General features: G+C 43.1%; 1 protein-coding gene across 1 annotated transcript; it reads left to right on the top strand.

Annotated features, from left to right (window-relative positions):
- Positions 1 to 2,049: 2,049 nt before the first annotated feature.
- On the top strand, positions 2,050 to 18,532 carry CFAP300 (cilia and flagella associated protein 300; the record flags this gene model as incomplete). The annotated part of the gene is made up of 7 exons (XM_080929840.1): positions 2,050 to 2,159; positions 2,303 to 2,384; positions 6,685 to 6,760; positions 13,823 to 13,989; positions 14,929 to 15,101; positions 16,929 to 16,995; positions 18,404 to 18,532. The coding sequence occupies 7 exons, from the start codon at positions 2,050 to 2,052 to the stop codon at positions 18,530 to 18,532; spliced, it is 804 nt and encodes a 267-aa protein (XP_080785966.1).
- Between the last annotated feature and the right edge of the window lie 418 nt (positions 18,533 to 18,950).

Raw genomic sequence — 18,950 nt, 5'->3', positions numbered from 1 at the left:
CTCCACATAAATCCAGGTACACTGAAATTATTAGAAGAGAAAGTGGGGAAGAGTTTAGAACGCATAGGCACAGGGGAAGATTTCCTGAACAGAACACCAATAGTTTATGCTCTAAGATCAAGAATTGACAAATGAGACCTCATGAAATTGCAAAGCTTCTGTAAGGCAAAGAACACTGTCAAAAAGACAAATGGCAGCCAACAGATTGGGAAAGGATCTTTACCAATCCTACATCTGAAAGAGGGCTAATATCTAGTTTATACAAAGAACTCAAGAAGTTAGACTCTACAAAATAAAATAATCCTATTGCTGAAAAGCACCTAAAGAAATGCTCAACACCCCTAGTCATCATGGAAATGCAAATCAAAACAACTCTGAGATTCCACCTCACACCAGTCAGAATGGCTAAGGTGAAAAACTCAGGTGACAGCAGATGCTGGCAAGGATGTGGAGAAAGAGGAACACACTCCTCCACTTTGGTGGGATTGTAAACTGGTACAACCACTCTAGAAATCTGACTGGCAGTTTCTCAGAAAATTACATAGTACTACCTGAGGACCCAGCTATACTAACTTTTGGGCATATACCCAAAAGATGCTCCAACATCTAACAAGGACACATGCTCAACCATGTTCATAGCAGCCTTATTTATAATAGCTAGAATCTGGAAGGAACCCAGATGTCCTTCAACAGAGGAATAGGTATAGAAATGTTGGTATGTATACTAAATGGAGTACTACTCAGCTCTTAAAAACAACGAGTTCATGAAATTCCTAGATAAATAGACAGAACTTGAAGCTATCATCCTGAGTGAGGTAACCCAGTTACAAAAGAGCACTCATGGTATGTTCTCACTTATAAGCAGATACTAGCCCAAAAGCTCAAATACCCAAGAAATCTTCCACAGAACTTATGAAGCTCAAAAAGGAGGAAGACCAGAATTTGGATGCCTCAGTCCTTCTTAGAAGGGAGAACAAAACACTCAGGGGAGGAAATACAAGGTCAAATAGAGGAGCAGGGATTGGAGAAAAGATCATACAGAGACTGCCTCACCTGGAGAACCACCCCATATGCAGCTGTCAAATCCAAACACTACTGTGATGACAGTGTTTACTAGCAGGAACCAGATATGATGTCTCCTTAATAGCGCTGCCAGAGTCATACAGATACAGATGATGATGCTTGCAGCTAACCATCAGACTGAACAGGGGGACCCCAATGAAAGAGCTAGAGAAATGACTGAAGGAGCTGAACGGTTTACAACCTCATGGGAAGAATATCATCATCAACCAGCCAAGGCACTGAGGTAGAGAGGGAGATTGGGAGAGAGAGCACCTTCATGGAAGCAAGTTGAGGGGGAGGAGGGAGCGTCTCCTTCTGTCCCCGCCCCCTTCTATTTGACCTCTTGGTTTTCAAGGTTCAAGTGGAAGCAAATGAAGTTAGTAGAGGTAAAAAAAATAAAATCCTTCCACTTAAATCATATAGCAGCTCCTAGGCAAAAACTAAAAATTGACCCCTAAATGCGATTTTCAACAGGTGGTGTTGAAGTCAATTCATCCCACATTGGTTGGTGAGTTGTGTTCTGCTGGAAGGAACCTGCTTATTTTAGCCTAGAGATGTAACTCCAATAGAAAAAGAGTTAGACAAACAGAATATTTTCCTTTTGTCTTTCAAATCAAACCGGCTTAATTAGACCTTTGCTTTGTGCAAAGTGTTTTTATGCTTAGAGAATTGTCAGTTGCGACTCTAGGTTTTGATATTAGGTCACTGGCCGGTGTCCACTACTAAGAATTCCTGAGAACACAGACTGCCAACCTCCCTCCATTTCCTAACAGCCAGGCTAAGTTAAAAGTCCTCAGTGACAAGGCAGGGTACCTGAGAGCCATGGCGCATGCGGGCTGAACCAAGGGGCCCACTTCTCTTCCCGGCCCCGCCCCCGGAGCGGCGCCCCGCCCCCGGAACGTAGTGCGTCTCCTACTGCTGTGTCGCTATGGCAACGAGTACTGCTTTTTTTTTTTTTTTTTTTTCTTTCCGGTGGCCATAAGCAGGATGGCGGCTGGAGAGCAGCCGGATAAAGGCGGCTACTACTTCAGATTCCTGCCTCAGAGAACCTTCTCGTCCCTGAGCGCCCGGGAGATCACCAGTCGGCTCCGCCAGTGGTGAGGGCCGAGGGGCGGAAGTGGTCCTGCGGCGGGCTCGGGTGGGTGGGCTGCGGTTCTTCGTGTTGGTGTCCATCGGGGACTTGGCTCTGCTCTCTCTCTCAACCCGGGCCAGGGCCCACTGACTCTTCCCCCTCTGCCAGGTCCATGCTGGGCAGAATCCAGGCGCAGGCGTTCGGCTTCGACCAGACGTTCCAGCCCTACCAAAAGGATGATTTTGTCATGGTTGGTATGGGGGGGGGGGTCTCTTTTGATGTTCTTGGGAACACTCCATGACGTGTTCTTAGAGATTGGGAGTAATAAAAAGCGCAAGTTGGGTTTTCTTTTGTTTTGTTTCTTAGGGGACTTTTTGAGACAGCGTCTCATTCTGTGGACCAGACTAGTCTGGCATTCACTGGAACTATCTTCCTCTGCCACTCAAGTGCCACCATGACCACCTTGCCACTATCTTACCTACCTTCGGGATTCTGCCTTAGATTACTTTACAAATCTATAATTCATGAGGCCTTGAACCTATATTAGTTATCTTGCTTCAGTATCCCCAGTGCTGAAATACAGGCATGTGTTACTGATTTTGACTGAAAATTGTAACGGATTTTTTGTTGTTGTTGTTTTGTTTTGTTTTTTAACAAGCACATCTTGTTTTTAAATACTATTACCCGGCTTTACCCCTGACTTCATTACGCTTAATTCCAAATACTTGAAAATCGCATTCACCAACAAGCTCTAACAGCAGTGCCCAAACAGAACTTCCTCCCAAAGGTTTTAAGCAATGGTCTGTTTGAAAATGCCTTTAGCTAGAAGGAAATTCTTTAAAGAAGGCAAAGGTCATTCAAAGGTATGAGTTTTTGATGTGCATCTTAAAACTAAGCCCCATCGTTTTCAGTTTTGCCTCCTACCCAACAACAGGTAAAATGTTCAGGTTTGTGAAGTGACCTTCATTCCTTGCTATCCACCACTGAGCATTGACTTTATAGTTGGCATGCAGTCTGTTCATCATTACGCTTTCTGAAGACCCACTGTGTGCCAGTAATATAGTTTTCCTCAATAGCCAGAGATTTCTATCTCTGAAAAATGTCTTAGGCCCTCACCAAAATGCCAGCAAATAACATCAGTCATCTTACCCGCTGCGGTGAGTGAACAGAGCAGGCAAACAATCCACAACAGGAGTGGTTCACTCTCATGAAACCTGCAGAAGTGAGGCTCACATACTTGCTCCAGCTGCCCAGCTTCCTGTAGTCCCTTGTCATGACTCCTTGTCTCTTCTAAAGGCACCCATCATACTGAATCAGGTCACATACACGAGAATAACATTAACATCTGCAATGACCTTCTTTCTGAGCACACTTTGAGGTTGAAGAAAGGATGTGAATTTTGAGTTACATTTTCTAATCTGTTTGCCATAACAAAGAGCAATCTCAGTCCATGCCCCTTTACCTGTGGTAGGATTTTAATGCCATGTTACTGTTAATGGCATGTCTTAGTTAGTCTTTGTTAGATTTTGATAATTTACTAGTACTGACCCTATACTAATTTTTAAGATCAGAATTTTGAAATGCTACATTTTTTTTATTTCTATTTATTTTTGAGGCATAGTTTCACTATGTGGCACTGGCTAGCCTCAAACTCACAGAGATAGGCCTGCCCAACTGCTGGGACTAAAGGTGTGTGCCACCACAACCAGTTTTTTTCTTTGATACTTTTTGTTGTTTCCATATATAACATTTAATATACCTGTTGATTCCATAAGTACTTTTTAAATGCTTTCTTTGTCCCACTTGGAAGTTATCAAGATGAGCTCTCATCCAAGATTCTAAGGCACACACAGTTTTAGCAGAGGGAAGGGTCAGCTGGTGCAACGTGACAGAAGGTATACATTCCTTCCTTAGAGTTCTTCAGTGGGCTCAATATTCATCCCCAAAACTCAACAGATTTCTTTCTACATTTTCCAGCATTTCTTTCTCATTTTAAAGTTCCTCTGGGGCTAGGGATGCAGCTGAATTGGTAGAGTACCGGTTCAGCATGGAGGCCCATCTCAGCACTGCATACACCAGGCATGGTAGTATACCTATCATCCCAGCACTGGGAAGGATGGAGCAAGTAGATCTGTTCAAGATAATTTTTGGCCCAGGCTAGCTCAAAAACAAATAAAGTAAGATTCATATTTAAACTACTGGGGGTCCACGCATGGTGACAGCCTATAATTTCAGCTCTTGGAGCTATTTTTAGGGTTACTCCACATGGGTGCTTGCTGAAGTCCTCATTTCCCACTAACCCTGAAGATGTCTCAGAGAAGTACTTAGGAGGGAAGCTTAAGGACTGATGAGATGCTGAAAGGAGAAAGAGATGAAGCCCTGGGTGAATCCCAGGGTTCTGACAAGGATGACTAGAGTAGCTGACTTTACTAAACACATAAAAGACGGGAGAGTAAATCTCACAAATTAAGTTTATTGTAAGGCATGTTCAGCGGCAGGGTGCCTGCAGGTGGCTGTCTTCTAGCTCATTGGCTGTAATGTTCCTCTGGGGTCTCAAGAGAGCACCGTCAGATCAACAGGTAGGGCTCAGAGCCTCACCCTGGTATCCAGATAATGAGTTTTCCATGTAAACAGTGAAAACCTTTTATTTTGCAGAACTTTGCTTAGAGGCCTGTATAGGCTCCTGTGTCATCTTAGGAGCAGAACTTTGGCCCGAGGCTGCATCCCATCAACCCTGGCAGACTGGAATGAGGGAATCCTGGCTCATAATCCCTTAAGGAAGAGAGGGCTGATAGGAATCTTTGCGTGCATTTTGACATCAGTATCTTTGTTACTGCAAATTAGTTTATGAGTCAGCTAATATTTTTGAAGAGTACATCATTTTACTAAAGTTGACATTTAGGAAGCCCCTGCAGATGCCTTGATGTCAATTCTGTAACAAATCAACAAAACTGTATACATGTATATAGACTCCTTCTGTTCTTTCGGTTTTCAAATATGTTTTTAGGGATATAGTTTAATTTCCATTTAAAAAGAAACCTTGCTTTGATTTAATAAGGGGCCTGTACTGGCTGGTTTTGTGTCAACTTGACACAAGCTGGAGTTATCACAGAGAAAGGAGCCTCAGTTGAGGAAATGCCTCCATGAGATCCAGCTGTAAGGCATTTTCTCAACTAGTGATGAAGTGAGGGGAGGGCCCAGCCCTTTGTGGGTGGAGCCATCCCTGGGCTGGTAGACCTGGGTTCTATAACAAAGCAAGCTGAGCAAGCCAGGGGAAGCAAGCCAGTAAGTAATATCCCTCCATGGCCTCTGCATCAGCTCCTGCTTCTTGACCTGCTTGAGTTCCAGTCCTGACTTCCTTTAGTGGTAAACACCATGTGGAAGTGTAAGCTGAATAAACCCTTTCCTCCCCAACTTGCTGCTTGGTCATGATGTTTATGCAGGAATAGAAACCCTGACTAAGACAAGGCCTTTGTAAAACTATTTTGGGAGGGTGGAAAGATGTCTCAGCATTAAGAGCACTTGCTATTACTGCATAGGACCCAAATTCGGTTCCCAGTACCCACATAGTGGCTCACAACCACCTACCTGTAACTCCCCAGTTCCAGAGGTTACAATGTTCTCTTCTGGTCTCCATACCTGAGGCACATTTAAGCATGCTGGCCAAAAACACTAAACAAATAAAAATAAGGTTTTATAATAAAATCTATTTTTTAAAAAAAAACATTTCAATTGGCTCTGAGTCAATTGCTACAAGTCAGTCCGTCTACTTCTGTTTATGACCTCTAAACAGGACTAAAAGGACACCCAGTGTTTGAAACAAGCAGGCTGTATACTCTCCATCCCCTTCTGAAGACTGTAAGCACGTGTCTTCCTATGTACTTGACTTAATTTCTTTTAATTAAAAAAGTCTAGTATTTTCTGTTTCTGTCTGCCCCCCCCCGTGTGTGTGTGTGTGTGTGTGTGTGTGTGTGTGTGTGAACATGTGGAAACTGAAAGGCATCTTTGAGAATCAGTTCTTTTCTTCTACTCCACAGAGCCTGGATTAGACTCGGGTCTGAAGGCTTGTGCTGCTTTATCTTCTGAACCATCTCACTGTCCCTTGGTTTCATTTCTTTCTTTAAAAAATAAAATTCAGTAACCTTTTTATTGATTTAAAGTTCTTCTAGCCAGTGTGATGCTACACATTTTAACCCGACACTTCAGAGACAAAAGTAGGAGCCCCAGAGTGCAAGGTTATCGCTGGGTGTGTAGTGAGTTACAGGTGTGAATGAGGTGAGCCTGGGTTCGGGGCTCATGCTTGTGCTCCTAGCACACAGTGCTGAAGCCAGAGGATTAAGATTTTGAGGGAAACCTTGGGCTACATAGCAAACGGGGGAGGATGTAGCTCAGTGGTACAGCAGCTGTTCAGTGCAGACAAGGCCCTGAGTTTTATGTCTAATGCCTTTTTAAAAATGCAGTAAGGAAAGCAGAGCTTTTCTTCTTACTTTGTATCAAATAGTGTTTTATCAGTTTTGTTCTAACTTGCTCCCTTGTAATTTGTATTTTAGGCTTTTTTCAAAGACCCAAATGTTATTCCAAATTTGCAGTTACTCTCAGATTCTTCTGGACAGTGGACCACATTAGGTAAAAAAAAAAAATTTATATTTTAATTTCTAAGTTACTATTTTAATAAAATTTTGCCTCAGCAATTATCACTAGTGATTTGTGTCACTAAAGTACAAATTGTGACATTATGATAATGTGTGACCAGCTGTGTCAGGCCTCCCCTGCATCTGTCCTGGGAGTCTCTTGCTATTATCCTGGAATAACACGTCAGAACAATTTTCTCTCAGCAGTTTAGAAAATTATGCATCATATATTTTATACTAAATATTCTGCTAAAGGCAAGTCACATTGGCATGAGTAAGAGGAAAGATAGCATTAAGTGGGCACTTGCTGAATGACACTAGAGGTCTGGGTTCCATCTCCAGCTTCACATACAGTCAGGTGCACTTGAACCTCTGATCCCAACACTGGGGAGACAGAGGAGCAGGAGCAGAAGTTTAAGGCCATCCTCTGATACATGGCAAATAGAGGAAGAATGGAAGGAAGGAAAGATGGTTGAGCAGTTGAAAGACATAGTGTCCTCCAGAGGACCTGAGCTCACTTCCTTGTGCCTGTGACTCCAGCTCAGGGGCTCCAGGCCCTACAGCCCGCACAGTGCTTGTGTGCACTTTCCCACATGGACACAGACACATGCCTGTCACCAAAGCTCCTGGACCAGTTAGGGAAGAAAGACTAATAGTTCGTTCCAGGTTTTCCATAGAAGTGAGAACATGGTGAAGGAGATGCTCACGTCCACCCAGAGGACAGTACCCAGTGATGGGAAGGCCTGAGCAGAGCACAGCTGCAGCTCTCATGGGATTTTCACATTAATTGGCTGCCCTGGAATTTTTTTAGAGTAATAACAAATCATAGAGAAATGACTTCTTAAAGGGGGACCTTTCTCTAGATGATGATAAGACACTAAAACAGTCCTGGGAAATTTTATTTTTAAAAAGTGTGTGTGTGTGCACCACACATGTGTCTGCATGTTCTATGGAGATGCAGAGATCAGAGGAGTGCTTTCAGAAATCCACTCTCCCAAACTGACTTGCCTGGCCAGCACTTTTACCAATTGAGCCATCTCTCCTAAAGACTGTTTTGAAAGCCAACCTGAATATCACATTTTAAATTTAAGGTTGAAGTCTCAGCCACACAACAGGTTACATCATTCCAATTAGAAAAAAAATATGTAATACCAATTTGTGCACAAGTAAATGCCAGTTGCTTAGAAATTAGATGTTTTGTTTAGGAGAAAGCCTTTTGTTAAATGTCTAACCTGTGTCTTCATGGAACTCTAAGAAGCCTTCACACAAATAAGGTTTTTAGGGTATTAGTCAAGAACAAAGTTACAAAAAGGTTTCTGTTAGACTAAGCAGGTCGGATTTTATTGCTTTTGGCCAAGGACTGCTGCCAAATTTACAGAGCAGAAAGCTGGTACAGTGTGATCTGCAGACTAGTACAAAGTTAAGCTCAGTTTCTAAACTCAGGTATTTGCCAACTTGGATTTTTCAAGAGCAAATAATCAGAGCTAGGGAGCGTGCACAGAAACGTCGGCCAATCCTTTAAGCACGGAGTGGTCCACAGAGCAGTGCTGCCTGCCTGCTCCTAAGTTTTTTCATGATTTTATTTTTCTAAAAATATATTCTATGAGAATTTCATACATGTATATAATGATGTAATGGGCATTAACCATAACTCCCCCCTATGGTCCCCTCCATCTCCTCTGGATTCCCCCCCAACACTTCCCACCTCCCACTCCCACCTCCAACTTTCTTCCAGTGAATGTTCCAGGCTCAGCAGTGCTGTTCACTTGTGCATAGGTGTGGGGCATCACTCAGAGTATGGGTGAATTACCAGAGGTCACACCCCAAAAGAAAGATCTTCCCACCCCACTCCCCCGGACTGCCAGTAACTCCTCAGTCAGGGATGGGTCCTTGTTAGCTCTCCCATCCCATTGGAATTTAGGCTAGCTTGGTCTTCTGCAGATTAGCCACAGCTGCTGTGGGTTAGTGAGTGCAGCAGGCCTGTTGTGGCTCAGCATATGGCTCCATCCTCCTGCTCTTAACATTCTCCCCACCTCCCTGCTGTTGAACTGCAAAATCACATATATTCATGCTATGTCTGTGGAGGTCAGAGAACAGTTTGTAGGAATTGGTTCTCAGTCCACCGTGCAGGTTCTTGGGTCAAACTCTGTACTTATTAGGTCCGTTTTCCTCCGAGACATTTTACCAGATCTTATTCTAAGTTGGGAGTGAAACCCTGCACAAAGAGAGCTTCTGAAGTACGTGTGCCTCACGGGTAATAACTACAACTCTAAAATTAGAAACACTCCACTTGGGTCTGTTTTTTAAGATGGGAATTTCTATTTATGTCTACGTGTGTGGATGTGCACATGCATGCAGGAGCCTATAGAGACCAGAGAAGGGTGTTGGATGCCCTGAAGCCACGTTTACAAGCACTGAACTACCCGGCTGGGTGCTGAGATCTAGAAGAGCAGGAAGTGTTCTTAATCATGAAGCAGTCTTTCCAGCCCAGTCGTCTTATTTTCAAGAGGGATTTCTTGTATGTTCCCAGTGCTCTTCAGCAGCCTGTCTTCCTTCCTCTCCTCTCATTTTTTGTTGCTGTTATATTTCTAGTAGATTGGCATCCTCCCCTCATTTTTCATTTGAAGTCTTTATAAACAACAAGAACAACAACAAATCAGCTTTTTATGTTTCTCTGAGACAGGGTCTTACTCCAGAGACCAGGCTGTTTGTAACTGTGTGCAGTCCACCTTTAACTTTGAACTCAAAGCAATGCTCAGCATCTGGAGTGCTGGGATTTCAGGCCTCTACCACCACATCCATCTTATGCACTGTTGGGAACTGAACCAGGAGTTTCATGCATGCTAAAAGGTACTCTACCAACCAAGATATGTCTCCAGCCCCAGAAGGAGACATTGTTAAGCAAGAAGGGACTGAAGAGGAAGCTTGTGAAGGTTTTAGCTTTGATAAATTGTGGAAAAAACAAGAAACCTTATTCTGAAGAGAACACCAAGATATGGCAGGAAACCATCTGATGAAGGGATCAGGGTGTGACTTACAGATTTAATCAGTCATTTTAGCAGAAACCAGAAATAGATATAGGATAGTATCAGCAATGGTGCTGCTGGCATGAACTAGAGAGCTCTTATCGCCTCAGGGCTGGGCTATAGAACTCCGATTTCAATGTGAACTGCTCATTAAAAAAAAAAAAAAAAAAAAAAAAAAAAGAAGAAGAAGAAAGAAAGAAAGAAAGATCCAGAAGGTGGTTCAGAGCTGGAGAGAGGGCTCAGCAACTAAGAGCTTGTATTGATCTTCCAGAGGACCTCAGTTCGGTTCCCGCCACCCTATTAGGCTATTCACATTCAGGGACTCCAACACCACTGACCTCTGAATGCACCTGCACACACTTGACACACCTCACATAATTTTAAAAAGATAATTTTTTCAAAAGGTGAATCAGGTCATCTTCCCAGACTAGATAGCCTCTAATCTTAAAATCAAAGGGCCACCCATGCAGAGCTTGGGGGCAGGTTAACCCCTAGAAACCCTTAGGAATCAGATTTACCGTGTGCGGGAAGCACTCTCCTCCAACCAGGGAGCTGTGAGAACACTCCAAGTAGGCCCAGAAGGCATAAAATAAAACTAAAGTGAATTATCCTTGAGCCTAAGAGAGCAAGGAATCTGTATCCTCTCAGGCTTGCTGGGAAACTGTCATCCAGTCCCTAGTCTCCATCTTTCTGGCTTGGAGTGGAAATGGCTGTCCCATGTTCATTCCATCACTGTATTTTATTTTATTTTATCTTGGATTTTTCACGCAGTAGACCAGGCTGGCCTGAGGGGCAGAGCTCCGCCTGCCCCACCTCCTAAATGCTGTGATTAAAGGCTTGCACCATCACTGCCTGGCCCACCAGTGTATTTTAGAAGCACATATTTGATTTAGCAGATTTACATACAGAAAGGGATACTGCCTCAGAGTAAACTCTACCTTTATCTTACTTGTATCCAATTTAGACAGAACTTTGAACCTTAATGAGGTTAAGTTTGGGATCTTTTGAGATAGGGTAAGTCGTACTTTCCATGTGAGGAAACTAAATTTAGGAATTAGGGACAAAATCCTATTGACTAAATTGTATTGCCCTCACTTCATGTGTTCTCGGTACTACCCAGCAGCCCCTGCCCAGAATGCAGTTACGCTGGGCTAGGTCCTGTGAACGGTAGAATGCGCCAGTCCATGGCAGTTGCTCTTGCACACCTTAAAGTCTGGATCAGACTTACTAAAATGACATGCTAACCAGGTTGGGGAGCACACCGGTAGACCCTTTATGGTGGGGTTTGGAGGTGTGGCAGATGCAGGTTACAAGTTATTGCCAATTCAAGGCCAGCCTGGTTTACAAAGACTGGCTGTTCAACAGGAACAGCTGCACATGTCACCGCTTCTCCCTGTGTCCATCTGCCAGTGCCATGGACCTGCCAGACCCTTTGGTCTTTTAGAATTGCCCAGACCTATTCCATCATAGTCTGTAGACTTTTTACTTTATCTGCTCCTAAGAGGGTTGGGCCTCAGAAACAGCACGCCCTTCTCTCTGCTGCACAGCTTATGAAGTCACTGAAGCACACAGTCCCTGGCTTCAGGCATCTTTCCTGGTCCCATGTCTAGAATTATAACCTGCAATGACAGGTTCCAACATGACCTGGTTGATAGCCAAACAATTGCCAGGGTTACTTTTAAACCTTGGCATTTCTCAGGCTAGTGATACAGCAGTGGGCCTGTAGGTGGACCTCAGCATGTGTTGGATCCTGGGTTCCAATCCCACAGCCTGCACCCCTTAAAAAACAACAGGGTGTCAGAAGACAAAAGAATATCATTTTATATAAGACTCTGTGTGGGTTAAAAAGGGGGTTACATTGATTGAGATGATGATAAAAATATTTGTATTCATCTTTATGGCTGTATAACTTAATTTGTACTAACAGAAAGATCTTTGTTTTGTTTTGAGAGGTGTTTTTCTGTATAACCTGGCTGCCCTTGAAATCGTAAAGATCCATCTGCCTCTGCTTGCTTGTGCTAGGATTAAAGGTGTGTATCACCATGCTGGTGAAAATTCTATTTTTAAAAGATTCAAGGAATAAATGCAGCCTGGGGACTGGAAGGCAGGGAGGGAGGAGCCAGGGAGATGGGCGGCAGAGCCCAGGGCGGTTATTCCACACTTTCCTGGGGCATGCCGTGACTTGGTCAGAACTGCTCTAAGGTTCACCTTGGCCTGGAAAACTTTTGTGGCATACACACTGTCAGGAGTGTGAAGGAGACTTGGTAATGAGGAGAAAACATTTCAAGGCATCCTCAAAGATTTCACAGATGATAATTAATTAAATTATTGTTTTGATTTTGATGTTTTGTTTTCTCACTGTGCAGCCCTAGTTGGAACTTGCTATGTTTACCTATCCTGCCTTTGCTTCAAGTGATAGAATTGTGGATAGAAGCCACCATAATGCTCAGCTTTTTGTTATCAACATTGGTGTATATGCACACATGCCCTAGGGTAATTTTTAGGAGTTGGTTCTGTTCTTTTATTGTGTGGGTCCAACAGATTAAACTTAGGTCATCAGAATTGGTAGAAAACACCTTTATCCACTGACCCATTGTGCCAAGCCTTAGTGCTTTGTCTTGGTTTAGAGTAGGGGTAGGGTATCTTAGATTTATTTTAGTTTTCATTGTGTGCATGTCTGTGTGGGTGTGTGGGTTTGAGTATAGCTGTCTATGGAGGTTAGAGGTGGCAGGTCTTCTGGGAGCTGGAGTTACAGGTCTGTGACCCATGCATTGTGGATGCTGGGAACTGAACTCAGGTCCTTTACAAGAGCAGTACATACTGTAAACCATGGAGACATCTATTTCACCAGACTAACCCTACCTCACCCACACCCACCTGTTGGAGACAGGATTTCACTTTGAAGCCCAGGCTAGCCTGGAGCTCACCCTGTAGCCCAGGCTGTCACCCTAAAGCCCATACTGACTTAGAACTTATTATGCTGCCCACCCCATCTTCAGACTTGTGGCAATCCTCCTGTGTTAACCATTCTGAATGTTAAGATTGCCTCTAAAGTTTTGTGTGTGTGTGTGTGTGTGTGTGTGTGTGTGTGTGTGTGTGTGTGTGTGTTTTAAAATTTATTCTCTAGCCCCTTGCAGGGCAAAGAATGGCAGACACCTTTAATCCCACACAAGAGAAGCAGAGGCAGTCAGATCTCAGAGTTTAAGGCCAGCCTGGCCTGTTAATGTTGAGGGAGTTCTAGAACAGCCAGGATTACACAGAGAAGCCATGTCTCCAAATTTTATATCTGTGTGTTAGTGTGGAGAGCCTACTGAAGGCTCCTTGAAGTTAGGGTTATAGGTGTTGTGAGCATCTGATGCAGGTGGGTGGATCTAAACAGTGGCCCTCTGGAAGAGCAGCAAGTGCTCTGAACCACTGATCCCTAGAATTTGTTTCAGTTTAAAGTGTGTTGGTAGTAGTAATAGTGTGTCTGTATATCTGTGTGCATTTGTCACAGAAAGTACCTTGGAGATGGGTTTTGTCTTTCCATGGTAGTCGGGAACTAAACACGTGACTTTGTGCAACACTTTTGACCACTGAGCCATTGAGTACATGTCCCATTTGGTTACTTCTTAGACTCTGTACATAATGGTTGATGTTAGAAATAACTAAAGATGGGGACCGGAGCTAGGCATGGTGGCACACATCTGTAATCTCAGTTCTCAATGAAAGGCAACTCTCTGTGAATTTGAGACCAGCCACGTCTACATAGTTCTAGGACAACCAAGGCTACATACCAAGACTTTGACTCAAAAACAAAACAAAGAGAAAACCAGAAGACTGGAATTCGAATCCGAGTCATGTGGCTCCTAACCACTTGTCAGTCCAGCTCCAGGGGATCTGATGCTGCCTTCTGACCTCCACGGGCACTGCACACACACACACTACATATATACACAAATATAATAAGTCCTCTTTAAAAGGGTTAGAAATAACTAAAATCACTAAATTCACTTTTGCATCTTTGTTCTTTACAAAATATCTTCTTTCAGGAACTGAAGTGAAAAAAATTGAAGCTATAAATGTTCCATGCACACAACTTTCAATGTCATTTTTCCAACGGTTATATGATGAAAATATTGTACGAGAAAGTGGACACATTGTCAAGTGCCTAGATTCTTTCTGTGATCCGTTTCTCATTTCAGATGAACTCAGAAAAGTAAGTAAAGAATTTTAAAATTTCACTGTAGAAATTTATTGAAGGAAATGTATATATCAAAACCCAAAGTCTGAGTAAAACTCTTAGGCACCTCTAGCTAGTCAGTATGGGGAGTGCTGATGTTTCTTCTCAGTGTGTGTCCTGAGCAATATGTATCTGTCAGTCAGATGTTACTGACCCGGCTAACACTAGACGTTTGTAAGATAATTCCCCTCAACAGCCATCTGGCTCAGTGTGTCTATAATTCACAGGTAGAGAGATTCTGACTGGTTTAGTGAGTAGCTATTGTTTTCTGTAGGAGTCTTTAAATCAAATGAATATTAAGAATATATATGGAAGATTGGTTATAGTGGCAGGCACATGCCTGTAATCCTAGCTCTTAGGAGGTGTAGGCTAAGGATCAGGAGTTCAAAGCCAGTCTGGCCTACATACTTACAGGCTATTCTGGGCTATATAGTGAGACCTGTCTCAAAGAACAAAACCAACTAAACTAAACTAGAACTGGAGCTTGGGACATAGCACAGTTGCAGAGTCCTTGATTTCATCGGAAGGCAGCATCAGCTTTCCTGGAGCTGAAGAATGCACAATGCCTCGTGCTTGATCCTTAGCCCTTCATGAAGAGGGCACGGTGGCACGTGCCTATTAAACTAGTAGTTTAAGATGGCCTTGACCCTCTGATCCTGTTTCCACCCTCTAACACTAGGCTTATGAAGTGCACCACTACACACACCATGGCCATGATTGTTGCACTGGGAGTGTAGTTAAATGGTGGGCTGTGCACTGTCAGAAACACGGCTCCCTGTGTGATCCCCAGTACACAAAGTGCACTAGATTTAAAGTATTCATTTTAAGTATATGTTTAAAGTTCCAAAGCTTAAAATCATAACCATAAATTCAATACTTTACATTTTACTAAGATGATTTTTTTTTTAATCTTAGATTTTGCTCATGGAAGACTCTGAAAAATATGAAGTCTTCAGCCCAGTGGAAAGGGAAGAATTCCTGTTCTGTCTTTTTAAGCATCTCTGCCTCGGAGGGTCCCTTTGTCAATATGAAGATGTGCTAAAGCCCTATCTGGACACAGCAAAGCTGATCTATAAGGACCTGGTGAGGTAATGTTCACTGTGGAATTTAATTATAAGCGGGTGGAACCACCTAGTGTCATTCTTGTTCATATTAGCAACTGTACAAGCCTCTCTGCAGCTTCCATCTGGCTTCTGGAACCAAGGACTTTTAAAGTATGGCTTGTTTTTGCTTTTGTTTATTTTTTTGTGGGATGATTCTTTTCTTCCCAGTGCTGGTATTGAACTCAGGATGTTGGTTCATAGGCAGGCATTCTACCATTGAGGCAGCAGCCCTGGCTTTAGGATTCTTATCCAAATCCTTGTGTGGATTGGTTTGTCTTGTCCTGTGAGACAGTCTTACACTGTAACTCAGACTGCTGAGGACTTACTCTGTAGTCCAGGCAGTCCTCTGCATCAGCAACCCAAATGCTGGTATCACTGCAGTGCCCAGCTCCCCAGACTTTCCTAACTTTTTCATTCTTGTCCTTTTCTCATTCAGACCCGTCACTCACTCTGTCCCATGCAATCCTGTGCTAGCAACTGCCACATTGCATCCCTCTCCCTCCATGCAGCCCTCCCTTGAATACTGAAGAAATGGGAGAGATCACAAAGGAAGAGTGTGGGGGTAAAACCTTTATTCTAAAGAAGTAGAAGAATTTTCACTTAGACATAATCTTTACCCTTCCAAATTAATGCCAAAGATATGCAGTTAATTTTAGTATTCAACTAGGCACACCCTCCCTGTCTCCCACCCTCCCTTCATCCCCCCTTCCTTACTTTTTGAAGCTCAGTTCAAGAGTAAACTATAAACTTGAGCCTGGAGAGATGGCTCAGCACTTAAGAGAGTGCTGCTGTTCCAAAGGACCCCAGCTTGGTCCCAGAACCCACAGGGTAGCTTAGAACACCTGTAACTCTTCTGGTTTCTTTGAGCACTACATATGTGTGGTATACATACATGCATAGAAGCAAACATTTATACACGTATATAAAGCAATCTTTTAAAAAACATAATTTCAAGATTATGAATTGCAGCCCTGAAGAGGCAGACAGGAGGCACATTTCAGGTGCTAGGCTAACACGGTCTACATTCTGATTCCAGGACAGGTCAAGGAAACAGAGACAGCAATATGGCTTCACAAGTAAAGCTCTGGCTGCACTAGCCAAACAAACTGAGCTCCATTTCTGGAAGTCCATGGAAAGGAGGAGAGAACAGACACCAATAGTCTAGTGTGTTCTGCCCACTTGTAGTTTTTAAACCCAGGAGACGGAGGTCTTCATCTCTGCAGCCTCCATGCCCCACTCTCTCATTAGCCTGTGGAATGTCTCACTGCCATGTTGAGTGGAGAAGGGTTCACTGAGATATTTGAAACAAATAACTCTGGAACTTAAACACTGCAGAAATACTCTTTCCCATAGACACCCCTTGTGGTCTAATCTGCAAGTTCCTCTACATTTTTAAGAGGTTCTGTTAGCATCTCTTAGTTATATAATAATGGGTTTCATAAAGACAATTTAACATTATAAATGTGTGTAATGTATTTTAGATGTATTCCCACATTGCCCTCATTTACATCTTTGTGTGTTAAAAATTTTAAAGACCTAAAGAGTAAGAACAATTCATAAAAAGAGCAGGTGAACTGATGACATCTTATTTTTATGATTTATTTGTATGTGTATGCATGCACAAGTCCAGTGAGATCAGAAGAGGGTATTGTATCCCCTGGAGCTGGATTTACAGGAGGTTCTGAGCCTCCTGATATGGACTCTGGGAGCAGAACCCAGGTCCTCTGCCAGAATGGTGGGTTCTCTAAACGCTTAGCTCTCTCTAGCCCCCAGGCTTAACATATTTTAAATGTGTCTTTTTCTCCATCTTAGTGTTCGGAAACATCCTCGAACCAAGGAAATACAAATTACCTCTTCTGTCTTTAAAGTAAAAGCCTACGTGAGTATATTGAGCTTGTTAATTACTCATTACAAATACAGTTGCTATCCTTGTGGCTTATGCTGTCCACTGTTTTGTGTATGTTTGTTTTGATGGTGCTAAGTACTTATGAAAATCAAATGTGACAGAGTTCAGCTTCGGGGGGTTAGGCCAGGGGCCTGCCCTCAGGAAGAGAGAAGCAGAGACTCTGGAGGAATGCTACCTAGTGCTTTTCTCAGTTTTTTCTTCAAGCTCCAAGAGAATAATAGCCCACCCCACTTTGATCCCTAAGGGCTTTTCCCAGACATAGTTCCAAACTCTTTCCACAGTCCTTCCCAAACAACATGGTCAGGTCCCACAGCAATACCCACCACTCCCCTGGCATGACCTGCTAAGCTCATTTGCTCTCTGCTGCTGTGATGAAGCATGGATCTGAACCATCTTAGGGGAGGAAAGGACTCTTTGCCTTACAGATCCAGTGCCCTGCTGAGGGAAGCCGAGGCAGAACTAAAACAGATTCTATGGGAAAGTACCACTTACTACCTCACCTCATGGCTTGTTCAGCCTGCTTTCTTATATGATCCAGATCGCCTGCCCAGGGTTGGCACTACCCACAGTGGGCTAGGTTCCTTCTACATCCATTATTAATGAAGATAATGCCCCGTAGACTACCCACACACAATTCTAATGGATGTGATCCCTTAAGAGAGATACTCTTCCCAAAAACAGTGTAGGTTTGGATCAATTTGATGACAACCAAACTGCACATGTGGCAGGCACGTGGACTCACCAAGTGTCTCATTAGTCCATAAAGTGCTTCTCTCAGACTGACAGATTCAGAAATTGTATGTGCTTAGAGTCCTAGCACTCAGGGGACCGAGGCAGAAGGCTGTGGAGCTCTAGTCTAGCCTGGACTAAGTAATGAAACACTATCTTAACACACACACACCCCTAAATAAGAAAAGAAGCAAGTCATACACGGTGGCTCACACCTGTAGTCCAGCACTAGGGTACTATTGCCAGGAGTTTGAGGCCAGCACAACAAAACAGCAAAAATACCATGGAATTTACTATCTAAATTTTAAAATACTATGACTGGACTATACATTTCTTAGGAGCAAGAGTTACAGTTGGAATACATATGTGTAATACATCTGTACTATTAATAATACTATTGGTGGCTTATTGCCAGCTTATTATCTAACATTTTTAGGTATGTTTAATGATTTTTCTTTGTGTATTGAGACAGAAATCTTGCCCTGTACTCCAGACTGGCCTCAAATTGAGTCCTCCTGCCTCCAAAGGGCTGGGATTAAAGCTGTGTGCCATTATACCTGGCTATGCTTTATGATACTTGGGCAGAAATATGTATGATGGTCAAAGACTTCAATGTTGTTAAATACTAAATAATTACAATTTCTCTTTTCAGGACTCTATTGGTGTGTGCTACCCTTCACCTAAAGAGCATGAGCAGACGTTCTCATATTTCATTGTGGATCCCATCAAGCGTCACGTGAATGTCCTGTACCATTGCTATGGTGTAGGGGAAATGGCTTAGTATTGTTTAAGCCTCTGTTAATGCTGTTCCTTAGTTCATCGTGCTTCTGTGTCAGCCCTAATGGGTACATAGATGGGCTCTTTGCAGACCAACTGAAGGCAACTGTAAAAGGCCCATTTTGTGCTGACAAGAGCAAACACCAAAGTACCTTTCTCTAAATTTGTCCGGCACACTCATGCTGGACACACAGATAGATCCTGTACAAAGTAGAAAGTCACACATTCATGTTTGTTCTATTAAGAAGCAGACACATTCCTTTTTTAAAAACTTGTTTTTAGCTTTTTGAGGAAGTGTCTTATATACTCTAGGATAGGTGAGCCTTGAATTCCATATGTAGCTGAGGCTTGTCTTGAACTCCTGATTCTCTTGCCTCTCTACCTCTTGAGTGTTGTAACACAACCTACCACCAGGCCTGGCT

This window comes from Micromys minutus, assembly GCF_963924665.1.
Source record: "Micromys minutus genome assembly, chromosome: 16".
In the NCBI taxonomy this organism is placed as follows: Eukaryota; Metazoa; Chordata; class Mammalia; order Rodentia; family Muridae; genus Micromys; species Micromys minutus.
Note: the sequence above shows the minus strand (reverse complement) of the source record. Positions and strands in the feature narration are given on the sequence as shown.